The sequence below is a fragment of the Stegodyphus dumicola genome, chromosome 1 (genome assembly GCF_044657685.1).
Source record: "Stegodyphus dumicola isolate Sdum_Otavi_A_Nest chromosome 1, ASM4465768v1".
In the NCBI taxonomy this organism is placed as follows: domain Eukaryota; kingdom Metazoa; phylum Arthropoda; class Arachnida; order Araneae; family Eresidae; genus Stegodyphus; species Stegodyphus dumicola.
In genome coordinates this window covers 275,286,496-275,311,022 of record NC_140768.1, presented here as the reverse complement: position 1 = coordinate 275,311,022, position 24,527 = coordinate 275,286,496, and the positions used below count along the sequence as shown (strand labels likewise).

The following is a 24,527-nucleotide window of genomic DNA, read 5'->3' as shown; positions in this document are numbered from 1 at the left end:
TTGCATTCAAATTTTTTAGAATATAAATAAATAAAACTAGAAAATGATGTATTTTGTTATTTAAATGCTACGTGGGAGGGGTTACGAGTCCTTTCTTCGGGGGAATGGGGGAATTTACAACCTAAAGAGGGAAAGTCCGTGTGTCATTAGGGGATCCGGTCATCATATGCTTTTCACACTTTGGTTCATATGAGCAGAAATTACGATTCGTATTGAACTGAATGCTAGAAATCAAGCCTGTTTGATTTTTGTTGACAGTTTATGAATTTATATGAACAGTGCATATTCCATCGCTTACTTTAAAAAACCGTCAAACTATATAGTAATGCATTTTTCGGTTGCCTTTTCTGATCTCCTTTACCTTATATGCTCATTCTTTCTGTGTCATGTTATTCCTTCTCCAAGAGCTCTCTTTGGATGTGTGTTTTGATAATGAACCTGAGTGCATTTCTCGAACATATGAACTTTTACGATGCTAGTGAACTATCACAGTATGTAGGGTTTTCCTTAGTTTGAATAGCTAATTATTATAATTTTTATCTTTTCCGAACTCCTCAACTTCCCCTCGCATTTCCTTGCCAGGATGCAAAGTAAATTAAAGTAAAGAAGCGTATTTAAACGGGAGAAAAGAGAAAGTTAGACGAACCATGCTTTCGCTAGCATAGCGCACGTTGCTATTCTGTCCTTCCTGCTGTTACTCTGAGTTGCTGATACGTCTTCCAGCTGTTTATTCACAGTCTATCGCTGGTGTAAGTAACTTAGTCAGCCTGTACGTCTTACGTAGTCCAGCACTACTCTCTGTCATTTAAAGTCATTTTAAAATTATTCCTAAGTTCTCATCGCAAATAATCGATGTTATTGTGAGCACGAAGTGAGTGTATTTTTATTAAATAGTTTAATCAAATAAATGGACAATTGAAATCCTTTTCCTGTGTGCTATTTCTTCACGTCTGTGAGAGAAATTCCTTGGCTAAGTGAAATCGTATCTTTACAAGATAGCCAAAAAGGGTGCGATCACACAAGTATTGAACTAATTTCAAAATTTAGTATTTCATACCTAAATCTCTCATACCTGTGAATAATTATAAATTTTACAATCAGTTTCAACAGAGGTTGAGCCCCGTTCCCGAGTACTCGGATGATAATACCATTTACGCCTAAAATTACCAAACCTATGTTTATCACGTAGAATTACCGAATCAGTAAAATGTCAAAAATTTCCAAACGTTTATTTTTTTTATTTTTTTAAACAAATCTGACCTAGACTAGAAGAGAAACACGCTAATGTGACAATCAAAATCGTAAAAACAATTAGTTTTCCAAAATGCATATTTTCGTCAAGTTGAAGGATTGGCTATGGGTAATCATCTCAGTCCGGTACCTGCTGACATTTATATGCACTATTTTGAGATGAAATTATTTGATAAACTATCTTTTCATCTTTGGATTCGGTATGTTGACGACACTTTCGCACTTTTTGACGGTTATAAAGAGGATTTATCCGAGATTCTATCTATTATGAATTCAATTGATCCAGCCATCCAATTCACTCTTGAAATTGAATCCAACAATTCCCTCCCCTTCCTTGATATTCTTATAATCCGCAATGAAACTGATTTTAGCACCACTGTGTACCGTAAACCCTTTGCAGTTTGTTTACCACCCCATGCCAAGTCATGCCACCCTGTTAAGCAAAAAATGGTTTCTTTTTACTATTATGTATTCCGCGCGCTTAAAGTTTGTTCCTCTGAATCTTTGCTTACCAATGAACTTAATTATTTGAGAGCAGTTGCGATTGACCGTGGATTTTCTCCCGTGATTATTGATAAAGCCGTTAAAAAATTTTCAGATTCCCATCAAAGAAGACATTCCACTGTTAGAAATAATATTAATGACCTTGTCGTGCTTCCATTTTATCCTTCTGTTAGCTATAAAATTGCACGGATTCTCTAGAAATTCAATTTTCAAGTCGGTTTCTCCCTATTAATAAAATTCACCCTTCGATTCTAAAAGATTGCGTTTCTGTCTTGAATTCTTGGGGGGATTTATAGTATATCGTGTCAGTGTGGTTTAAGATATATTGGCCAAACAAAAAGAGCGTTGAAGTTTCGTATCAAGAAACATGAATCTTATGTCAGAAAAGGCGAAATTAACAAGTATTCAATAGCGTATCATAGTTGGACATTTAACCATAATTTTGACTTTGGGTCTGCAAAAGTTATCCAAAAGGCTTCTTCCATAGGTGCATTGGATTTTCTTGAGGCTTTTCACATTCACAAAGATTTAGCAGGTTTAGTTAATGATTTGAAGTCCAATCCAGTCCTTCCTAATGCCTTTAAAATTCTATTATCTTAATTCAGTTATTTTTGCCGATAGATGGCGTTATCTCCTCACGTTTGGTACTACCAGAGGGTATAAAAATCCGTTCAGTGGTTGCTTTCCATTATTTGAAGTTCAGATTTTGAGCGTGAAGGTGCATTTGCCCATCGCTCCGTATTTTAACTTCGCTAATTTTTCTTGTCCTTTATGCTTGATCAGATAGCCTGGCTCAGTAAAAGTAGGCGGCCAGTGCAACTCTGATTAAAAATCCAGTTATAACCATGTGCAGTGCTGATAAGGACCACGTGTTTCTGAGACTCCTTCTCTTTTATTTACTTCTTTCTAGGTATTTCTTTCTCCAGATGAGGAGGGACCTTTAGCTGCCTTCGAAATCGATTGAGTGTTTCATTATACTTACGCTAAATACAAGGTTGTTTTTACGATTTTGAAATCTGACCTAATATAAAATTTTATATTAATTCTGTTTTTATTTTTTTAAACGGCCTCATAGGGCAATTTTATCGTTTATTTAATTTTATTCTTCATTTCTGCGTTTTTTGAACACCCATGCATCTCTTGAACATTGAAAAAGTGATGACATCTGACCATTAGGCAGTCGAGAGTGGGAATGCTAGGTGTCCGTCTAGCTGCGAAGAAACATGGTTTCGAAATCTGAACATAAGTACTTTTTAGTGCGTGCCATCTAGCGCCAAAAGTTAATTGCAAGGAAAATGGCGCTTTTGAAATCGATATGACTGTCACTAACAAGAAGGTTAGAATAGATGGAATAAGTCTGACGTCACAAAAGTGAAGCCAAGAAAATATCAGGAACATGACGTCGAGACTTATTATGGCCACCATACAGCGTACGGATAAGAAAGACTACAAAACATATTCTTAAATAAAATTACACTGACTGAGTGCAAATATTAACTTCCGCAAGCTCAGAAAAGTGTCTTTAGTCATGATTTGCTCAAAATACTACTGAAATGTTCATTAATCTTAAAGGTTTTACCATGTTTGCATTTGTGTTATGATTACCATTTGCACATTTTCATCTACCTAGATTTTATAAAATTTGGAACAGTTATTTGCAATTCTTGTGATTTTTATATGCACTAAAAAGAAAATCTTTTGTGTTAAGTATTAAAATTACGGGAGACTTATAAACTTTTAATGGTGAATAGCTAACATGTAGATAACACCGATCAGAAAGTAAGCAAAAACAACCAGAAGTCCACTTATGGCAGCAGCCATGATAACTTGTGATACCATAACGTGACATTTCATAGCTTCATTTTCACTGCAGGCGACATACGGGGAAGGCTTACTCCATTTTTTTTCCTAATCTCCTTGGTTAGTAACCTGAAGTGTGCTTACGTTTTCGAATGCACTGAAGGTAACGTTCGTGTTTTAGAAGTTCTTTTCCACGCTCTTGGAGCTTTGTTTATATATCTGGATCACCCCAAAGTCTTACGTGAGGAAAAGGCTTTCTTTCTTAGCAGAAGAAGTTAGAAGTAGCTCTTAGTTCATTGATCTTCAATATTTGTTGCAAGGAAAGGGAGACTCTTTTGTTCCTTGAAATTATGACGCACGAACATGGAACGCTCTTTCTTTTACATACTCATTAATTGTTGTTATAAGAATTTCAGTAATTAGATTTATTAATTTATATCCTTTGCAGAGATGATTGTTTGCTTCATAAAAATTAGGTCCGTTTCTAAAGCTTAACTTGAGTATTCGGGATTCATTGCCAAGAATTTTGCTTATATATTTATTTTTTGTGTTGTATGATTGTTACATGGAAAGTCTGAGTCTTACATGGAAATGTTTGAACTGGTTCTTCTTGAACACATTATGTAAATTTTATTATTATCATTATTATTTATTATTATTATTATTTTTTTTACTTTAAGTCCTAGAAATTTTTGTGGCTACGAAGATTCCATTATTTAGGACCACGTGATGATTTTGTAAAGCTTTTCCTCCAAATATTTAGTAATTTTATTTGAAGCTTCGTAGTGCGTTCTAATTTATCATTATTTACTTTGAAAGCAGCTGTTTATGGATATATGGGTTTTTTGTTTTTGCTTAAGTGGCCTCGAATTAGGCATAGATATTTACTTTTGTCTGCTGCTGCGTTCCAAAAAAATATATGAAGATCTACTTTTGTTTTGCTGTTTTGTTTCTTTGTTGCACACTTTGTTCTCATGACAGAAACAAGCATATTGCCTTGTATTCTACTTTTGGAATTCCTCCTTATATATTCTCTTACTTTTGGAATTCCTCCTTATATATATATATATATATATATATATATATATATATATATATATATATATATATATGTATATATATATTATTTTGCTGTCCTGTCTTAGCTTAAAGTTAGCTTCTGGAATATATTTTATATTTTTATTAAACTGGGTCCGCAATTTTTTTAATCTCTTTGGCTTTGCAGACGCTTTCAATTAACTCAAGCCAACACCGAATCTACGACTACCGAGCAGTCGAGTCGGTGTAGCTCAAGCACACTTATTAGTTTTCAAAGTGACACACTACTGATCAGACGTCTTCTAGCTTCATTTATACTTCCGATAGGAAACAAAAATGTTAAGGCGTGTTCAGTTACTGGAACGGAGTCTCTCCTCCTTTTTTAAATCCTTTTTCATTTGCATAAGTTTAGTGTTTTCAACACGCTATATATTTACAACAGCGCATTAAGCCCTTCATTATTTGGTGATAAATTACATGCAAAGTCCGTAGAAAGAACTACACTACTCCTTTTCTTTCTACGGATCTTGGCTTACATGGATTTCTCCAATATTTGACTCATTTTTGCACATCAGGATAAATTTAGGGTTAAATTACGTTACGTGTTTCTTTTCTCTTCTCTTTCTTATATCATTATTATTGTTTTGATATATGATGAGCCTTATTTTTTACCTGGATTTCGCAAAATTGGCATGAAATGCTGCGGAATTATTTTTCTCTTCAGCAAAATTGCTTTCTTTCTATTTGGGCCCACCAGCGTCCGAAGGGCGCTGAAAAATAGTAGTTCGGTCCGAGGTTCGAGTCCCAGGGAATGGGCTGGGCTTCATAGTTTACCCCGTGTGTAACGTATATAGGAGCCAGTTTCTTTTAGTAAGTCTTTGACAAAGGCATCATTCTCCTTAAGCAGAGAGCTCTTATGTGCTTTGCCATATTCTTATATATATATATATATATAAAAAAACAAAACAAAACAAAACAAAACTAGTCTATCTATTTACTTTCTTTCGCACCCAAGCTTGATTTTCAACGTGGAGGCAAAAAGACTTAGCGGGGGCAAAACAGGATATCTATTTGTTTTGATGGTTATGAAAATTCTCTCCTGTGTATCATAATAATGTGTAACACCAAAGTACAGCTAGCAATTGAAATGAGTTTGTCAGATGGGCAGTGTATGGTATCTACTTCATTATTTCATAATATATGAGAAAAACCGAGCCACTGCTGTGTAAGTTCGTCCTTTAAATTTTATGTATGTTGATGGAATAACTACTTCATCCTTTTTTTTTTTTTTTAAAATCATGAGCATCCAGTCTAATTTGAATAACTTTTCTTTCCGATAGCTGCTGTTACTTTTTTAAGGCTATATTTTTAAATTCTTGTTTCAGAAAGCATGATTACTAACTCTGAATTTAGTCCTGTGTTTGATTACCGATCAATTTTTGAATATGGTCCGAGTAACATCAATATGAAGTCATATAATCGAAGTCATTATAAATCTGCTTTCTCTTACCATGCTGTTTCCATATCTTCTGACGAAGAATTTGGTGAGATTTTATATTTTGTGAATATATAAATGTTTTTAAATTTATTTTGTGTTACAGTAATGTTGTAGAACTTTCATATTTATATTATATTAAATATTTTCATGCAGCTATGTTTCCGAAAATACAAACAAATGTATCTGACCACTGGTGCAATCAGTAGTTTGATGTTCAAATTTGCTGTCAGAGTATGTGGAATAATGATGAGAGTACTTCTTTTGTCATCGGAAATTGCTCCCCAGATCATAAGTCCTGGTAAAAGTCCATTGTGTCTACACTATAGAGAGCTTTATTCCAAGTGCTCACATAGCCTCCTCCTAATGAACATACAGCTGTCACTAGCACCAAGACAGAAACAGCTGTCATCTGAGAACACAATTGATCTCCACTCTGCCCTCGCGTGAACTCCAGCTTAACACCACCAAAGTTGCAGATGGCAGTGATTTGGAGTTAGTGGCATGTCCACCCTACTAACAGGGCATTTGGCTCAGAGCTGCCCCTCAAGTAATTGATTTGTTACAGTTTTCTGTGTACATATGGTGCCAACAAAAGCTCAAATATCTGCTGTAGATGCAATGTGATGTGCCATAGACGTGCAACAAATATAGTCTTTCCTTTGAGCAGTAGCTAGCGTACATGTGGCTAGACCCCAACATTTGAGACAGTATCCTTCTGTGACCACTGCTACCAACATGCATGTACTGTGAACATATGATTGTTAAGTCTCTATGCAATATCGCAAAAAGAAAATTCACCTTATTCACCCTGTTACATGGCCTCAATCAAACTTAGTAAGCCGTGATACTGCCTTCATCATCTCCTTAAAGACATTCATGACTCAAATCTTGCTTTTAGCATCCAATCTTTAGTAAAATGATAACTGAAGTATGTAAAGCTTACATTGCAGTGTGATTTGGATGTTCATAATGGTGCTACTAACATTATGCTTATTCGTCTAGTGCAGAATGTGAATAGATGTTGTCTTTCAGACATGTTTTCCAAATTTTGTTTGTCTAGCACAATTCCTTCTTGGTGTTAAGATTTCATTTTCTGTTGGTATCTAATTATAGTAATTGTAATCAAGTATAACTGTAAAGTAATTGTATTTTTTATATGAACAATCATAAATGTAACTTTTCTGTTAGGCATTCATGCAGGAAGAATGAAAACTTTCAGAAACAAATATTATTATTTGAGTAAAAATATATTTCAGGGTATACCCTTGGTGAAAATTGGTGATTTTTTGGCACCATTCCTGTTTACATCCAACACCCTCTCCAGTAAAATGGCATCCAAAACTTAATGCAATGAAACATAAATATATAATCTGAATAAACTGCATTTTAAATCAAACAAGGAAGTAACAAAAGAATGGAAATAGTACATGTTATTTGATCTATGCTGTACAAAAAAGAAAGTATCGACTTACCTAATTTTAAAATTTCTGTTTCTTCGGTATGTGAGATATACAGAATTCTTTAACAGTATCCAAAAATTATCTAAACTATAATCTGTATCCTGCCATCACCACATAAATTCACAAAAGAAAAAATAAACAATATTCCCTGTACTGCCAGACTGTCAATGGCATTTCTTTCGAAAATCCTTTTTTATTAAACTCCACATACCTTCCATAGTGTTGATATAAGCTCCGGTTTCCAAATCCTTAAATCTCACTGTGTAATTTACCAAGAAAGAAAGAAGAGAAAAAAAGCAAGAGACTGCTTTACCTATACCTTGAGTTCAAATCCCAAAGAAAGCATGGACTTGTAAGGGGGAACTCAAAATACATGGAGATTTGAAAGTCTTTTCGACAGGTTGGTGATAGGGAAAGAGAGTTGGGAGTCCCTCAGAACCCCCTAGGGTTATTTTTCCTCAAAACTGGTTTGGAACTGTACAATTAATGTGGCAGGCCTTCACTTGTATGACCAATGGTGAAATTCAGGTGTCTCACCAACTTCTACCTGTATCTGTACTTGTACACCTTGTAAAAAAAGGGGACAGTTCTGTATCTCCTGTTCTAATGGGCTGATTAACAAAATTTAACTTGTGTTCTTCATGTCTCAAAAGCACGACTTAGGATATATATTAAAGTTATATACAGTATTGGCTACTTTTACTAAGATGGTGTAAAAGAAGGAATCAAGTAGATATTAATAAATATATACCCAATTCAATTAAAATTGAGGAGCTCAGATTTTGAGAGGTAATTTTTTAAAAACTACTCGTGTGATTTTTTTTTTTTTTATCAAATTTAACATTTTGGCTCAATTTGAGCCGCAGAATTGAAATAAAAAAATATGTATGCCATTTCAGAAAAAGTCTGATTTTGGTACAAATCAGATACATATGTTAGAACAATACTATATTAAGTCTAATTTATATCCTGAGTCATGTTTTTGACAAACGAAAAATGCAATTTCGTCAGTCGGCCCAGTAGAACAGGACATGTTTTTTTTTTTTTTTTTTTTTTTTTTTTTTTTTGTGTGTGTGTGTGTGTGTGTGCAAGTTTTATCTTTTAAACAAATTAGGGTGGCTTTGAGAGGAATATTAAAGAATATGGCTCAGAAAGACAGTGGGGTATTTATCCAAACAATAACATCCACTTCTCATCACTTTTTATTTATAATATCCAGTCATCATTCAGATACAATTAAAATTAAATTTTTATCAAATTTTTATTTATTTATTTATTTATTTTTTTTAATGTGTGTTCATGGTTTATTTCCATTGGTTTTGTGTTATGTTCTTTTGCACAAAGTAGTATTGTAAATTTTAAATAAGCAATCAGTTCCAGAAATGGATTAATCTACTTTACATTAATTACTATTATAAATAATTTTAGTTTATCTGCAGTTCGAATAATGAACTGTCTTTAAGAATGAATTAAATTCATAAATCAAGGTTTTATTATATTAGAAATAGAGTTGAATTCCATGGTAGAATAAATCAGCCACATGAGAGAAAAGGCAAAATGCTTACTTCTTACTTATTTACATATTTTATGTAGTAAAGAAAACCTAATCATTTTTAAATTAATGAAGCCTATTTAATTTTTTTATTAGTTTTTCAGATTTTTGTTAAGACTAAGTTTTTGTTTTAAAAATATTTTAAAAAAAGTGGTTTGGTTTAGTTATGCTCGCCAACAAGTATGGATTAATAATCTGTTAAGAACATAGCTGGTGATTTTTTAGAACTACAGTCAAAAGTCGTTAATTCGGACACCCATAATCCGGAATGATCTATAATCCAGACCTCAAAGCTACAAACTTTCTGCGCATGCGTCGCGTTCACGCATGCGCACAGGCGTTTACGAGAGCGCATAAGACCCTTACAGCTGCGAATATGTTTGTGCGCATGCGCGTTTAATGTGTAACGGAGTTATACGCTAAGCTAAAGTTATCTAATTCAGTTAATGTTGCAGATTGCGTTGTTCCTTAATCTTCGAATTGGATCCGGCTTATTATTTTTCGCAGACTGTTAGAGCAATTTTATAGAAGTAAGCTTGAACTTTCGATTATGTCAAATAGAATTTCCGATATATATTTACTACAAAGCGAAAGTATGTTTTGAAATCCGAAATCTGTTTATCAATTTCACGCTGCTCTGCGGCAGAGGGGTGGGGGCAGAAACGTCATTATTAGATTACGATAGATTAGAAAGATTATGTCAAATAGAATTTCCGATATATATTTACTAATATGTAATTTGTATCTACAAAGCGAAAGTATGTTTTGAAATCCGAAATCTGTTTATCAGTTTCACGCTGCGGATTGGAAGTTGATCTGTCAGCACTATCCTTATCTTCAGAGCAGATGTTTTTATTTTATTTTTTTATAATTCCGTACTAAGTGTAGTATTTCATCTCGATATACTCCGTCTTTGATATGATTTAAATCAAGTTCCTTGTCATTATAATTCGCTTCCGATAGTGAAGAAAGTGACCCAGAGGTTATTGAAAACGAAAACATTTCGATTGACAAATTAGTCGGTATTCTCAACAATTATAGGACAATTATACAATTAACAGCAATTATAGGACTTGAACAGCGGAACTTTGTAACTAAACAAGAAATTATGTCTGTTTAATAGAATTAAAGAGAAAGTATTATCACATGAAACGAAGCAACTTACATTGAAGGAAATGTTTAATAAAGTAAACAAATAAATATTAAGCCTTTTCTTTTTGTAAATTTTGATACCCTTTAGATCATAATTGTTCTTTATTTCATAAATTATGGTTTCATATTTTTAATTTTGTAATTTCTGCATGCCATCTTACCAGATTTAAACTGATGATCTATAATCCGGAATCGCCGAAGTCCCGACGAGTCCGGATTAACGATTTTTGACTGTATTCTATGCATGCCATGAGATCAAAAGGTACTCACCCATGTAATAACTTCTGCATACTAGTAATTTATGAACTATTGTCATAAAATAGAGAAAAAATAAAAATGTTTATTTTATCTTTTCATACATTAACTAGCAAAAATCTACTGTCAAGTAATATAATTTGGTATTTCCGTATTATAGCAGCCCTCAAGATGGAATCGCTAATCAATCGAGATATCTCACCAGCTCGTGAAGTGCAAAGATAAAAATAAATGGCATAATATGCAATAATAACAATAATACTCACATGTTGTTTCCTAAGAATATTTTAAAATCATTATGAGAAGCCATGTATCTAAAATAGTATTCAGCAATTCATCAAAAACATAATTTTTTCCTGTGTACTTTCTGCACATAAATTATGAAAGATATGATTTGAGGTGATGTCAAGCTGTGGCTGTTGTTTTTTATTATACCATTTGGCTAAACCTCGCATTCTTTCCATATTTTGGGTGTTCCATATTTTGGGTTGTTGGATCTACAAAATTGTGCATATGGTTCACAATAAAATGACTATAACAGCTTCTTCAAGTTGCTCCATTTTATGTTCCATCCAGCAATCTGAATAGATCGTTGATTCATCTGGTATGTGTTGAATAATTAATTAATAAATGTAATAATTAATCTCTATTTGAGATTTGTATGACAAAACACTCGCCATCTTCCCGACATATTCCTCCTAAAATCTACTGTTGTGGAAGTACCCTGCTACTGCTTCTTACGTCGGACAAACGTTCTTCAATTTCAACTATTTTTTTGGGACTGCCTATTCATTCACTGAAACTTTACATCAGATGTAGGGATAACACTTCACGCATGTAATTGTTCCAATCCTGTGTTTTCACACATATTAAGATGTTTGTCACATTTGATGGATGTTGGCTCCTCTTCCCAAAAATATATAAATCTAATAGAAGTGACGAATGATATTCTTGAACCAATTTCCAATACAGAGGCCCTTCTTTCTTATACAGATGTTACCTCCAAATGATTTGATTGTTAACATTTAGTTTCATGTTGTGACCATTTTTCTGTACTCACTTGTCAGGTAGAATTCGACTTTTTTGAAAACTGGTATGACATCCATCCACCTCTTTATTTGGTAAAATAAAGATTGCTAACAGCATATTCACAAAAATGTAAGAAATATTTTTTAAAATGAATGCAAATTTGAAACCCGTAAGAAAAATTAAATGCAATGCTAATATAACATGTGGTGAGTGCAAAAATATTAACATGTTTTGAATTTAAGAAAACATGGCGAGTACAAAAATATTAACATGTTTTGAGTGTAAGAAAACATGGCGAGTCCAAAAATGTAACATGCAGAGAACATAAGAACATGTGGCAAGGTATCTTGGTTAATTAGCAATTCAATCTAGCGAACTGCTATAATAATATTAACGTGAATTCGAAACCCTTAACAAAAATGAAACACGATGCTAATATAATTATACATGGTGAGAAAAAAAATGTAACATGTGGCAAGGTATAAGAATATGTTGTGAAATTTCGCTGAGATGTCTCAGTTGATTAGTGATTCAATATTGGGGTCACTATAATAAGGAATTACCCATAATTTTATATAGCTGTTTAATAGATAGATACATTATTGTTGATTTAGGTTCATTATATGTATTTTATTTAAAAATGTTATATTTATTATGATCCATTTTGCAGATGAAGTTGCAAGAGAGACATGGCCTTCTATGTTGCTAAGATATATCATCACATTTGTTCTTCATGTGCTTGTCATAATTATGTTTCCTGTTACCATGTGGATTTGTTTAAAAGTAAGTTTGGTAATTATGTCATATGTGTTCTACTGCTTTTTATAATATGCATAACTTAAAGATTTGCTTGCAAAATACTCCAAAATAGTTTTACAGTGAATCTTTTTTTAAGTTTTAATGATCCAAGCTCTCTTTTCTGAATATTAGCTTTTCATTCTATAATATTATTAGTTTCAAATTAATCTAAGCCAACATCCCTAATCGTTCTAAGCTAATAAAAACAACAGCTGAATGATTATGCAAGGTAATTTTTATGAAGAATCATTAAAGTCTAAATTACTTACTGGTTTTAAATTAAAAACTACTTATTTTATAAAATTACCAATTTATCTTTCATTATATATAATGAAAGATAAATTGGTAATATATGCTAGAAAAATGGCAGCATTGCAAATCTCAACTCAGTTCCAACTACAGTTCTGAAGCCAACTAACTAAAACTAGTAGATTGCATACTTCATCATTACCTAAGAGCTTTTCATGTCTTCAAAAAAATTCTATATTTTTTATTAATTTCCTGCACTGTAATATTCTGATACACATTATTTTGCACCGATATTTTTGTACGTAATGTATTATTAAAAACTATAATTGTTTTATAAAGTTTAAAAATCTTTGATTAGTTAATTATTAAGATATGGTGCAATTAGTTATTAATGTGCAAACTATCCAACTTTAATTGTAAAAATAAGTAAGGGAAAAATGTAAACAAAATTTAAGAAGTCAAAGCTTGTAATTTGCAAAATTCCCTATGTAATGCTTTCCAACCAATATGTTCTGGCAGAGTTTTGGTGTGTTGTGAAAAATTTAACCTCTAAGTCCTAATTATGGGGCAAGAGCACCAGAAGGCTAGGCTGAAAATGATCAATTAATACTTTTATGTAAATAAAATTTCATGAAAATATTACATAAGTATATGTATTGATGGTGCCATTACAATGATAGGAAATGTTAGAGGCAAAGTTCGGTCTGGAAATCTTGATGTTCAAATAATACACTGCTTTACTCATAGAGACGCTTTCATGCCAAATAGTTTAGATCATTACGTATGTATTAATGTCACCACCTTGGTGCAATTTGGTGGTTTTTTTACAGAACAAAAGGTAAAACTTATTTATTGGTGGTGGTTTCTGTGACTTTTATAAAAAAGATTCCCAAACTATCAGTATTTGCCATAAGTTCACAAACGTAATCAATGTATGAAAAGAAAACATATTTTAACAAATTAAAATGCAAATTTTGATTACTGAATAAGGATTACATGATGCATTGAAAAATAAAACACATTCATCACCAAATTTTTCAGTAACTTTTTCGTGCTGTTCTGAAAGCACTGCTTTAAATCAACAGTCCTTTATTTTAACATGTGTGAACTATCAAAATTCTATGACATATAAATTTAATAATATTGTTCATTATTTTATTTAAAAATAAAAATTATACACAAAACTGTATGCTTTATGTCCATTATCTAGAAATGTCATTCAATGCAACCAATTTTATGCAATTAAACTAAATAGTAATTGAAATGTTATTTGTTTTTACATGCAACAGGTCTAAATATAAACAAGATAAAATTCCTCTGGATATTGTCTCTGTATTACCTTTTTATGTCTACATTGATATTTTTTAGGGATAGTCAATTAACTGCAATATGCCTAATGCCGTTGCTGATTTTATGCAATTTTATGCAATTAAACTAAATAGTAATTGAAATGTTATTTGTTTTTACATGCAACAGGTCTAAATATAAACAAGATAAAATTCCTCTGGATATTATCTCTGTATTACCTTTTTATGTCTACATCGATATTTTTTAGGGATAGTCAATTAACTGCAATATGCCTAATGCCGTTGCTGATTTTGTAAAATTATTTGCACTTGCTTGCTCTTTTTCTAGAGCTATTTTTATTATCAGTTTCAATATTTTTTTAATGGAACTACTCTATATGCGCCCTCAAGTCGCCAAATTTCTCACCAAACATTTTTGGCGAGAAACTTCAAGTTACCATATTACTATCTAAATTTGTTGTCTATATTTCGAACTTTAAGCCTAAAATGTCTCCAAAAACACGGTTTTCGCACATGCAAAAACTACATTTTGAACACACGATTTAAGCTAAAAATCCGAAACAAAAACAAAAAATTTAGATAGCAAAAACGTAAAGTTTCTAACCAAAAATATTTGACAAGAATCCATGTACACAGCGACGTGTTTTAACTTAAAAAACATCTACAAATTGCACAATTTAGGCAAGGAACAAATCTACGAACTACGCACACCTCACTTTAATAAATTAACATAACAATAAATTTCAAAGAATACCATGTACACAGCATCCTGTTTAAACTTAAAAAAAAAAAAAAAAATCTACGAATTGCACAAGTTAGGCAAGGAACGAATCTACGATCTACGCAAACCTCGCTTCAATATAATAACATAATGACAATAAATTTCAAATAATACCATGTACAGAGCGTTCTGTTTCAAAAACAACAATAATGACAGAAATTCATACTAAATAACCAATGAACATAACATTCTACAAAATAAGAACAAGAATAAAATAAAATGCACTTACCATGAATTAATGATTTTTCGAGCAGCAGAAATACCAATTTAACATGTCGCCACGTAATCACTATCATATTTACATGACAGCCAAATACAATCCAGAAAATTCATACTATGGTTCACAAATAAATAAAATCAAAAATCCCTACTTCTATCATGCACAGCCATTAAAAATAATCTCCCAGACCCTCTTTCCACACCTCCAAATACCCACTACTCCTCAACAGGATGGCCACAATGATATTTCCTTTTGCCGAACTTCAATTCAACAACTTCTACCATTTTATCTTTCCCTCCCATCTTCTCAGACACAGACGCGAATCAACGAGCTCCAGCGAAAGATTGTTCAACGTCAACAGGGTTGCCAAAGAACACGCAATCGTGCCAAAAACCAGTGCAGAATACATATCGCCACATTTGGTGAAATTAGGGCGTATATCAGAGTTGTACCTTTTTTTTTTTTTTTTTTTGGTAAGTTTTTTTTTTGGTTTCCATTTTACCTGCACATGCTAGTATAGCTTCAGCATAAAGTATAGTCATTAAAATATTTTCATTTATACTCTGATTTCTAAAGAAATTAGGTACATAAATCACATATGTGCTTATTCCTGCTGTATTTATTATATTATGAAAGACAGCTATTGGCAATCTTTTATTTTTTCCCTTTCAGTTTGAGTTCATAGCTGATCAAAATAATTAGTGTGCCTTGTGTGAAATTTTTTTATTTCAACATTTAATTAAGCTTTTCCTTTTTTCTTTTTATGGTCATCACTTTTATTCTGCTTTATTTCTTATACTGCTATGTGTGTCCCTTTATCACAGTCTTTTATCTAATATATCGCCAATATAGGCAAACTGTGACATCGTGGTAACCCACGTAAATGTGCATGTGCAGCAGATAAGTGTGGATTCTGACCTTGAAATTCAGAAGTCATTTTTTCTGATGTTTATTTTTTTGAGTATCTTTTTTTTCTCCCCCCTCCCCCACCTAAGGAATCACGATGAGACTGTGAGGTTTGCTGGGTGAAGAAAAAGAGAGTTTCATTTCTTTAGAAATACAGTCAAAAGTCGTTATTCCGGACACCCATAATCTGTATCTCAAAGCTACAAACTTTCTGCGCATGCATCAATGCATGCATGTATGCATGTGCATAATACATTAACGCATGCACATTTAATGTATAACAGACAGTATAAGCTAAGCTAAAATTATCTATTTCAGTTAATGTTGCAGATTGCGTTGTTCCTTAATCTTCATATTGGATCCGGCATATTATTTTTTGCAGACTGTTAAAGCAGTTTTATAAAAGTAAGCTTGAACTTTCAATTATGTCAAAAAGAATATCTGATTCTGGAGCTGCCAAAGGATCTACAAAGCAAAAGCAGTGTTTTGATGTCCATCAAACAAAAAGTGGCATATCCTTTGTTTCTCTAACCATTCCGAAATCTGTTTATCAATTGCACGCTGCTCTGCGTGGGGGGGGATGTCGCAGCGGGCAATCAACTGGAAGTTGATCTGTCAGCATTATCCTTATCTTCAGGGCAGATGTTTTTATTTTATTCGGCTTATAATTCCGTACTAAATGTAGTATTTCATCTCGATGTACTCTTTCTTTGATATGATTTAAATCAAATTCCTCATCATTATAAATATCACGAATACAAATCAAATAGTTTTCTGGTTGCAATTTTCTAATTTCGACTATGCGTAATGTATGCTTTACGCATGCACGTGTTGAAAGAAATGCTTAATAAAGTAAACAAATAAGTATTAAGCTTTTTTTTTTTTTTTTTTTGTAAATTTTGATACCTTTTAGATCATAATTGCTCTTTATTTCATAAATTACGGTTTCATATTTTTAATTTTGTAATTTCTGCATGCCATCTTACCAGATTTAAACTGATGATCTATAATCTGGAAAAATAGATAATCTGGAATCGCCGAAGTCCCGACAAGTCCGGATTAAAGACTTTTGACTGTATTGTTTTTTTTTTCATGTAAGAGTAAAGTTGTAAGAGTTTTCCCCCTAAGCATAAATGTTAAAATACAGGATGCCAAATTCTTGCAATTCTCTGATCTTTTTTTTTTTTTTTTTTTTTTTTTTTTTTAAGCAAAAACAGATTGCTATGTTTGTTGTGAGAAAATAACAATATGTGCAATTCTTTCACTTTTTTGATGTGAAAAGAGATTGCTCTGTACATGAAGAGAGTGTGGGGGGGAAGGGGAAATTAAGGATTTCATGGAAACAATAAGTGTTTTATTATGAGTGTTTCTTGCTTTTAATTTTATTTATACATTGCTCCTTTATGGAATTCTTAGTGTGCTGCCATTTTTAAATGGCTGTTGTCTTTCTTGTATTAGCTTGGTAAAAAATTAGTCGCTAACAAGTTATCAATTTTTCACAGAGGTATTGATTTTCAGAAGGTACCAAAGAAGCTAAATTTAAGTCATGTTCTGCTAACAGCTTATGATGGCATTCAGAATTAGACAGTTCTACTAACAATATGATAATCCATGTAAAATATATTTTCCTTTTTATTTGCAATATGTAAAAGTGATGTGTGGCTTCTAGAATATGAAGCATGAGGTCTATTTAAACAAATAGTTTTACCATATGATTTAGGGAACTGCCAGCAAAATCACATACATAAACATTATGAAATTGGAAGGAAAGGGCAGAAAACTATGTCAAAGTACTATGTGTAAAATTTATGATTATAGACGATGTTTACGTGACATTACATTTAAGACACTCACTTTTATTATAATATGAAGGGGAGCTGATTTATTGTTTTGGATTATGAATTGTGATAATATGTTTCATCAATTATTTAATCATTTAAAAGTTTGAACCAGAAGTTTATTGTATAAAAATTGCATTTTGTTGTTTTATATGCAGGGAAAAAAATTGTAAAGCTTGTTGGTTCGTGGGCCAGTAAGGAAAATTATAAAGCTAATGAGTAATAAAACGCACTTGAAATTAATTTGATTACCTGAATATTTTTTTAATCATTCTCTTCAATGGCCGGAGGCTTCCTCAGAAGCAGGTCATTGGGAAAGGCCAGACGGACTGGTATTTTATTTCTCTCATCTTCGAGAATATTATCCAGGGTTCACCATGAGGATAGATGCGATGTTACATTCCTGAGAAGAGGAAGATGCACACAGACAGCCAACAAAGAAATGGAATCCACAGCCTGGAGTTTGACTATTTATTAAACCATCTACTGAGATATATTCTTTTTAAATAAATGTTTTGAGTATTTACTAAATATCGAAACTTTATAATAATCCATCTTTACAGGGGCCCACCAGCAACCAAGTTGTAAAATCACTAAATACTGGTAGTTCAACCTGAGATCAAGTCCAGATGAATGGGCTGGCTTCATAGTTGATTTGTGTGGTTTTCCACATATTTAATATAATAAGTCAGTTTCCTATAGAAAGTCCTCCATGAAAGCACCCGTCCCCATAGGCAGGCAACCTTTGAGTTGCTTTGCCTTAATCAGTTAACCTAACCTAATTTAACCATCTTTACCAGAATTATATTAAATCTTGTCATTTTGACCTTTCATGCATTTTATTATATATAGTTCATATCTTCTCTTAAAGACATGCAAAACACATAAATTAATATTTTAGTCTAAAATTCAAAAAACATGTCCGCAGATGTGTAATTTTTTGATATTTTGTATGTGGAAGTAGCTTGCAGATTCTTGCAAGTTCAGTGCATGCACAATGGTTGCAATGTTTTGCTAGTTTTGCTGCTATGACTATAAATATCCAAAATGTCTTTAATCTTTACTAGTCAGGCTTTGAATGTCATGACAAAACTAGATTAATAGTTTAATGCATTTAAAATGAAATAAATACTTAGGAACTTAAAATCCAATACATATTTCAAGTCACTTAAATATATCATTAGTATTGCAAGAAAAGAGAGTGCTGAATAAATTTGGAAAAGGGCAACGAATAAGAAAAACTTTTGAAAAAAGAGTAATGAGCTGGTAAACATTAGAAATCTATACCTCAAATGATCAAATTATAGAATCTTTAATTTTGTATTTACTTGAATATTATTTATTCATTATAATTTATACATTTTCATTGTCTATTTCAGAGAGTTCATGCATTAGAGCGTATTGTGTTGATGCGGTTAGGTAAATTACAGCCCATTCGTGGACCAGGTATAATATTATATAATGTTCAAGTATACTTCATTGAAATATATTGAAAATAAAATGTTCAAATTTACTTCATTGAAATGTATTGAAAATAAAATGTTCAAATTTACTACATTGTTAGCTTTAAATGTGATATAAAATATATATTAATTTATTCATTGGGAGAATTATGGAAGATGTTATGATCTTTTCAAACAAACTGTGTGTTTGTCTATTATGAAATATGATCATAAAAAATTTAATATTCAATATAATTCATATGTATATATACCATATATTCATTTATATATCATATACATATTCAATATGATTCATACATTATGAGCCTTTGCCTAAGATGCTTATATGAGAGTATAATCATAACATAACAATACAATTTTCAATATTTAATGAATATTACAATATTCAAGGAATCTTTGCTTTCTGGATTATTCCGGAACTGTCTGGATTAAAGACTTTTGACTGTATAAACAAAATAAATATTTATTCCAATTTTTATATCATATCTATAAAAGATAAAATTTACTACACTTAATAGTTGGTATGAGTAATATGACAATGATATTACATTTATTCATTAGCAAAACTTTTATATTTACTTACCGGTTTAAAAAATAAAATAAAATAAAAAATATGTATAAAGAAAATCAATACTTTTAAAATATTTAAGTGACTCTGAAACACGTCTTTACTACTGAGCTCAGAATAGAAACACTAACAGAAATGCAATCTGCATGTATTTTGTTGGCCAACATAAGCCATTTGGTGTCATGCTACATAACTAAATTTATTACATACACAATTCAAGCCTCTTTGTTGTATGTTTTCTCTTTAAATTCCCTTTGAGAGTTGTTTTAGTTTGTGTTAAATACATAAAAGCAGAACATGCTTCATTGTTCAATAACCTCAGTTTTACAATTCTTCGAAGAATACTTAATGATTGTTAGAGTTTGGGAAAAGTTGGACTAGTGCATCAGTGTTCGAATTAATTGTATTGACTGAATCTAAGACATTGAAACCCAGTTCCAACCTAATTTCCAGTATATTTGTAGCGACTTTAGTAAACTGAGTTTCTTGCTGTAAAATGAATTCAGAATTCTTGTAGTGGTCTGAGATCAGTGTACACTTTAATATGTAGTGTTTTTTGTTTTCTTTGCTACAATTATTACAGAAAATTAGTGTTTTAGAAATACTTGCTATTGAATCAGGTTATTCTTTAAGACCTTGCAAGATTTTGGTATTGACATTCATTTTATTTACATTCGTGGACACTGGAAATTTTAGATGTGAGACAGCTCTAATGAAGCTAACCACAAAACTTCACATTGATTTAAATTTATGTGTTTCTCATTGGAAACACTTTTATAGAAATTATGCTATGCATATTTTGAACAGAGAATATATGGCCTCATTAAAAGCACAATGAACCAAAAGGTCTTTTCCTACAATTTTTCACAAAATAAAACTTAATCAATTTTCAATAGATTTTTAAGTAACTCAATTTTTTACTGCACAGGGCAATTTTAAGAGCTAGTTAAAGTGATTTAGATTTGCTTCAAGTGCTTTGCACAGCTGTGGTAGTGGCAATGAAGATGTTAAGCATATTCTTCGTGAGTGCATTCATATATCTAGCAGAGGAAGAGAGGGAGGTAATTCATGCAACTTTGAAGCACCTGTCTATATCTTGGTCACTAATTTTTTTCTGAACTTTTTCTGACTAAAGAGACAATTTCTGCTTTTTGGAATTTCATTCTCAGTTCAGATTATCGAGTTCTGTTAATTCTTTCACTCATTATTTTTTTAATAATTTTTTTCCACATTTGAAGTGCTATTGTACATTTGTTTATTTATTTTGTTAGTGCTATAACTTACATGTGTAAGCTTTGTGGTATATTTTGTGGAACATGATAAATTGAAGTTAGAGGTATAACAAAAACAACCCCCCCCCACAAAAAAAAATGCAAAATGGTGTATGATATGCTTCTGTTCCTGTCAGAGTTCAAAAACAAATTGCATTATCAGAGCCCAAAAATTAACTGCATTATCAGAGTTCAAGAATAAATGACCCAAGCATAGGCACATAGTATACAACAGGAAGCCAGAAATATCTATTATATTACATAACATTAAACCTGCACAAAAAGAATCTTGTTTACAAAAAGTGTAAAAAAATCATTTAAGCATTTAATAATGAACTTGTGTGCTAATTTTTCAGAATTTTATTTTATTTTACTGGATTAAAATGTGATTTATTTTGAAATTTTCACTCTAGTGAATACAGACGAATTGAAACTGGACTTTACGAGTTACTGCTGTATATTTATATTGCTGTTTTCAATATTTTGTATCTGTATACAAATCTTATGTACATTCATAAAATTATCATGTTGAAATAATTTTTTTAAATTATAAAACTGCCGTATAAAACTTCCCTTAACTGCCGTGGGAAATGTACAAGATTCATTTCCCAGTACCAGGGTTTTTCCACACAGGCACGCGTAGTTATGCAATGTATTAGGGGGGAAATAAGTGCAAGTTTTACTTTCTAAAACTGTTTACTTTCACAAAATAAAGAGTAAAAGAAAAAAAAAAAATAAATGCACAAAATTTAATGTTTTGAGTAAAAGTATAATAAAAAGATGTAAGTATAATAAAAATGATGTTTTTATAATAAAAAGATCCCTAAAATGGAGTTTCGATCAATTCATTTTTAGACCAGTAAAGTGTAATATCAGGTTTTACCTTGTGAAATCAATATGCCTAAAAAAACATATATTTCTTCTGAACTGGTTGAATGCCACGATTTTGTTCTTGATTTATCGTTTGCAAGGTGTTGGTTCATATACTCGTCTACAAAACAGTTAGTTTCAGTAACAATATGAAGCACTACCAGTTCATCAAAAAATAATTCAAAAAATCTGATGTGTACACCACATGACTTTCTTGTACGGAATATTAAACTATACGCATTTTTTCTTGCATTTCATTTAACCTTATTAGATTGAATTAAACTTACTTCGCCGACAGCACATAAACCACAATAGAATGAATGCATTCTTTAAAATTCACTTTGTTTACCATAGCAACACTCTGGCACTAGGTTCACTTAACAGTATTATATTTCATTCATATTATAACTCAGAATGCACAAAATTTATATCATTTAAAGAATTATCTAATCGTTGCCACATGTTCTATTCAAATACTATAATAAAGCTAGAACGATGTATAAAAGAAATTAAGCAAACAAAACAAAACAGAAACAGTTTTTCACAGACGATTGAGTATTTCTCATTCAATTAATTCAGTTCTCACTTCGTGACAAGGCAACAATACATAAAAACTCGAAATATCTGTATTAAAAATTATGAAGTAAATCTTAAACACTTATTTCCTTGAAAAAATTCCAGAAAGGATTAAGCATGATTTAATTCGCAATAATAAATGAAGGTGTTATCTTTGTTGTTGCGAAGCTAAGTTTCTCTAGATTGGCAAAAAATCCGCTATCCTGCTGTTTCAAATGTAAACAAGAGCAATGGCCGCCATCAAAAAAATTATTAAGCTTAGCGGCACTTAAACAATTTTAAAATTGTTGATAATTTTAAAAATATTGCATATAGATTTACTAAAGGCATAAAAACCTTAACCGGAAGATAAGAACAACATAATTCAATCATTTTTAAAGCAAAAAATGTACAATTTACAAATATACAAGAGTAAAGAAACTGAGATCACTGAGCAGGGTAACAGAGTGGATATATATATAAATACGAGGATAAGTTGAAAAATAAGTTTCCCCTGTCAACTGTGGTCAGAATTGTGTATGAAAGTCAAAAAATAGAATGAGACATTAAAGATTTCACATACCTTTATTTTTCCACATAGGTACCAAGTACATTGAGACATTTGTCATATCGCTTGATAAGCTTCAAAAAGCCCTTCAGGAAAAAATCAGGGCTTTGCATATGGAAGAAGCATTGAACGGCTTGTTTCACTTCAGTAATCCTTCCAAAGCACCTTCCCCCGAGATTTTTCTTCAAAGCCGGAAACAGATGGAAGTCGCTTAATGCGAGATCAGGCCTGTATGGCGGATGGTGTAGGCGCTTCCAACCAAGAGTTGCAATATGGTTTTGCTTTGCCGTCGCCGAATGTGGTCTGGCATTGTCATCCAACAGCAGAACGCCAGATGTGAGAAGGCCAGGCCGCTTATTCTGAATCACCTCTTTCAGTTTCGACAGGGTGTCACAGTAGCGCGTAGCATTGATGGTTCTAACCTCCAAAAAGTCCAGCAACAAAACTCCTTGGGCGTCCCACAAAACTGTGAGGAGTACTTTACCTGCAGAGGGAGTTGTCTTGAACTTCTTTCGGACAGGTGATGACGGATGTTTCCACTCCATAGATGCGGCCTTCGATTCTGGCGTGAAATGGTGGACCCATGTTTCATTCCCCGTCACAATCCCAAACAGAAAGTCATTGCCATCTTCATGATAATGCACGAGATGTTCCAGGCTGACCCCCATGCGTTGTTCCTTGTGTGTTGAGGTCAATTGTCAGGGCACCCATCGTGCTGACACTTTCCTGTATCGAAGAATGTCGTGGATGATGTTTTGAGCTCGCTCATGTGAGATTCCAAGTTCTTCCACTACTTCATTGATGGTGATATGCCGGTTCGCTCTAATCATGTCATCCACCTTCCTGACATTTGCATCTGTAGTGGCCGTGTGCGTCCGTCCAGCTCTCGGTATGTCCTCCACTTGCTGACGTCCATCACTGAATGTGCGACACCATCTCCGCACCATTTGCTTCGACATCACACCTGGCCCATAGACTTCCACGAGGCGGTTATGAATTTCTGTTCCTGATACTCCATGTGCCCATTCATTAGCCGATAATCACTCTCACTTCCTCCTTTGACCACGAATTCAAAACGCACCTTCTCTCCATACCTACCGGGGCTCAAATGACAGGCTGGTCTCCGCTTTGCACAGGCACTGCAACAGTGCCATCTGCTTGATTTGCAGCAACCTCTACCCAATGGTGTATTAGTGACTTGCACGTTTTCCTGCTGTGTCGCCTTTCGCCCATAGCCATTCAACGCTTCTTCCATATGGAAAGCGTGAATTTTTCTTGGAGGACTTTTTGAAGCTTATCAAGCGATAATGCAAATGTCTCAACGTACTCATATGAGAATAATAAAATAAAGGTATGTCATATCTTTAATGTCTCATTATATTTTTTGACTTTCGTACACAACTCTGACCACAGTCAACAGGGAAAACTTATTTTTCAACTTACCTACGTATATTTATGTACGTTTGGTGCAGGCGATTGCAACCAAAATACGAGGTGCACATCTACATGTTATAGCAGTCCTATATACACAATTTCAATGTTCTGAGGCTACTCGTTTTTGAGTTGTGCGAGATACGTACGTACGTACAAACGT

General features: G+C 32.5%; 1 protein-coding gene across 4 annotated transcripts in view; it reads left to right on the top strand.

The window, feature by feature from the left end:
- The first annotated feature begins 5,643 nt into the window (after positions 1 to 5,643).
- LOC118202765 (stomatin-like protein 1) overlaps positions 5,644 to 24,527 on the top strand; it is a 45,661-nt gene continuing 26,777 nt past the window's right edge. The window contains exons 1-4 of one of the 4 annotated variants that reach the window (XM_085807153.1): positions 5,644 to 5,818; positions 5,983 to 6,137; positions 12,210 to 12,322; positions 19,018 to 19,084. In XM_085807153.1, the coding sequence (XP_085663279.1) occupies positions 5,754 to 5,818; positions 5,983 to 6,137; positions 12,210 to 12,322; positions 19,018 to 19,084 (400 nt within the window). In that variant the 5' untranslated portion in view covers positions 5,644 to 5,753. Of the gene's footprint in view, positions 5,843 to 5,978; positions 6,138 to 12,209; positions 12,323 to 19,017; positions 19,085 to 24,527 lie in introns of all 4 variants that reach the window. The other 3 variants (XM_035374959.2, XM_085807160.1, XM_035374960.2) reach the window with 3 other exon arrangements.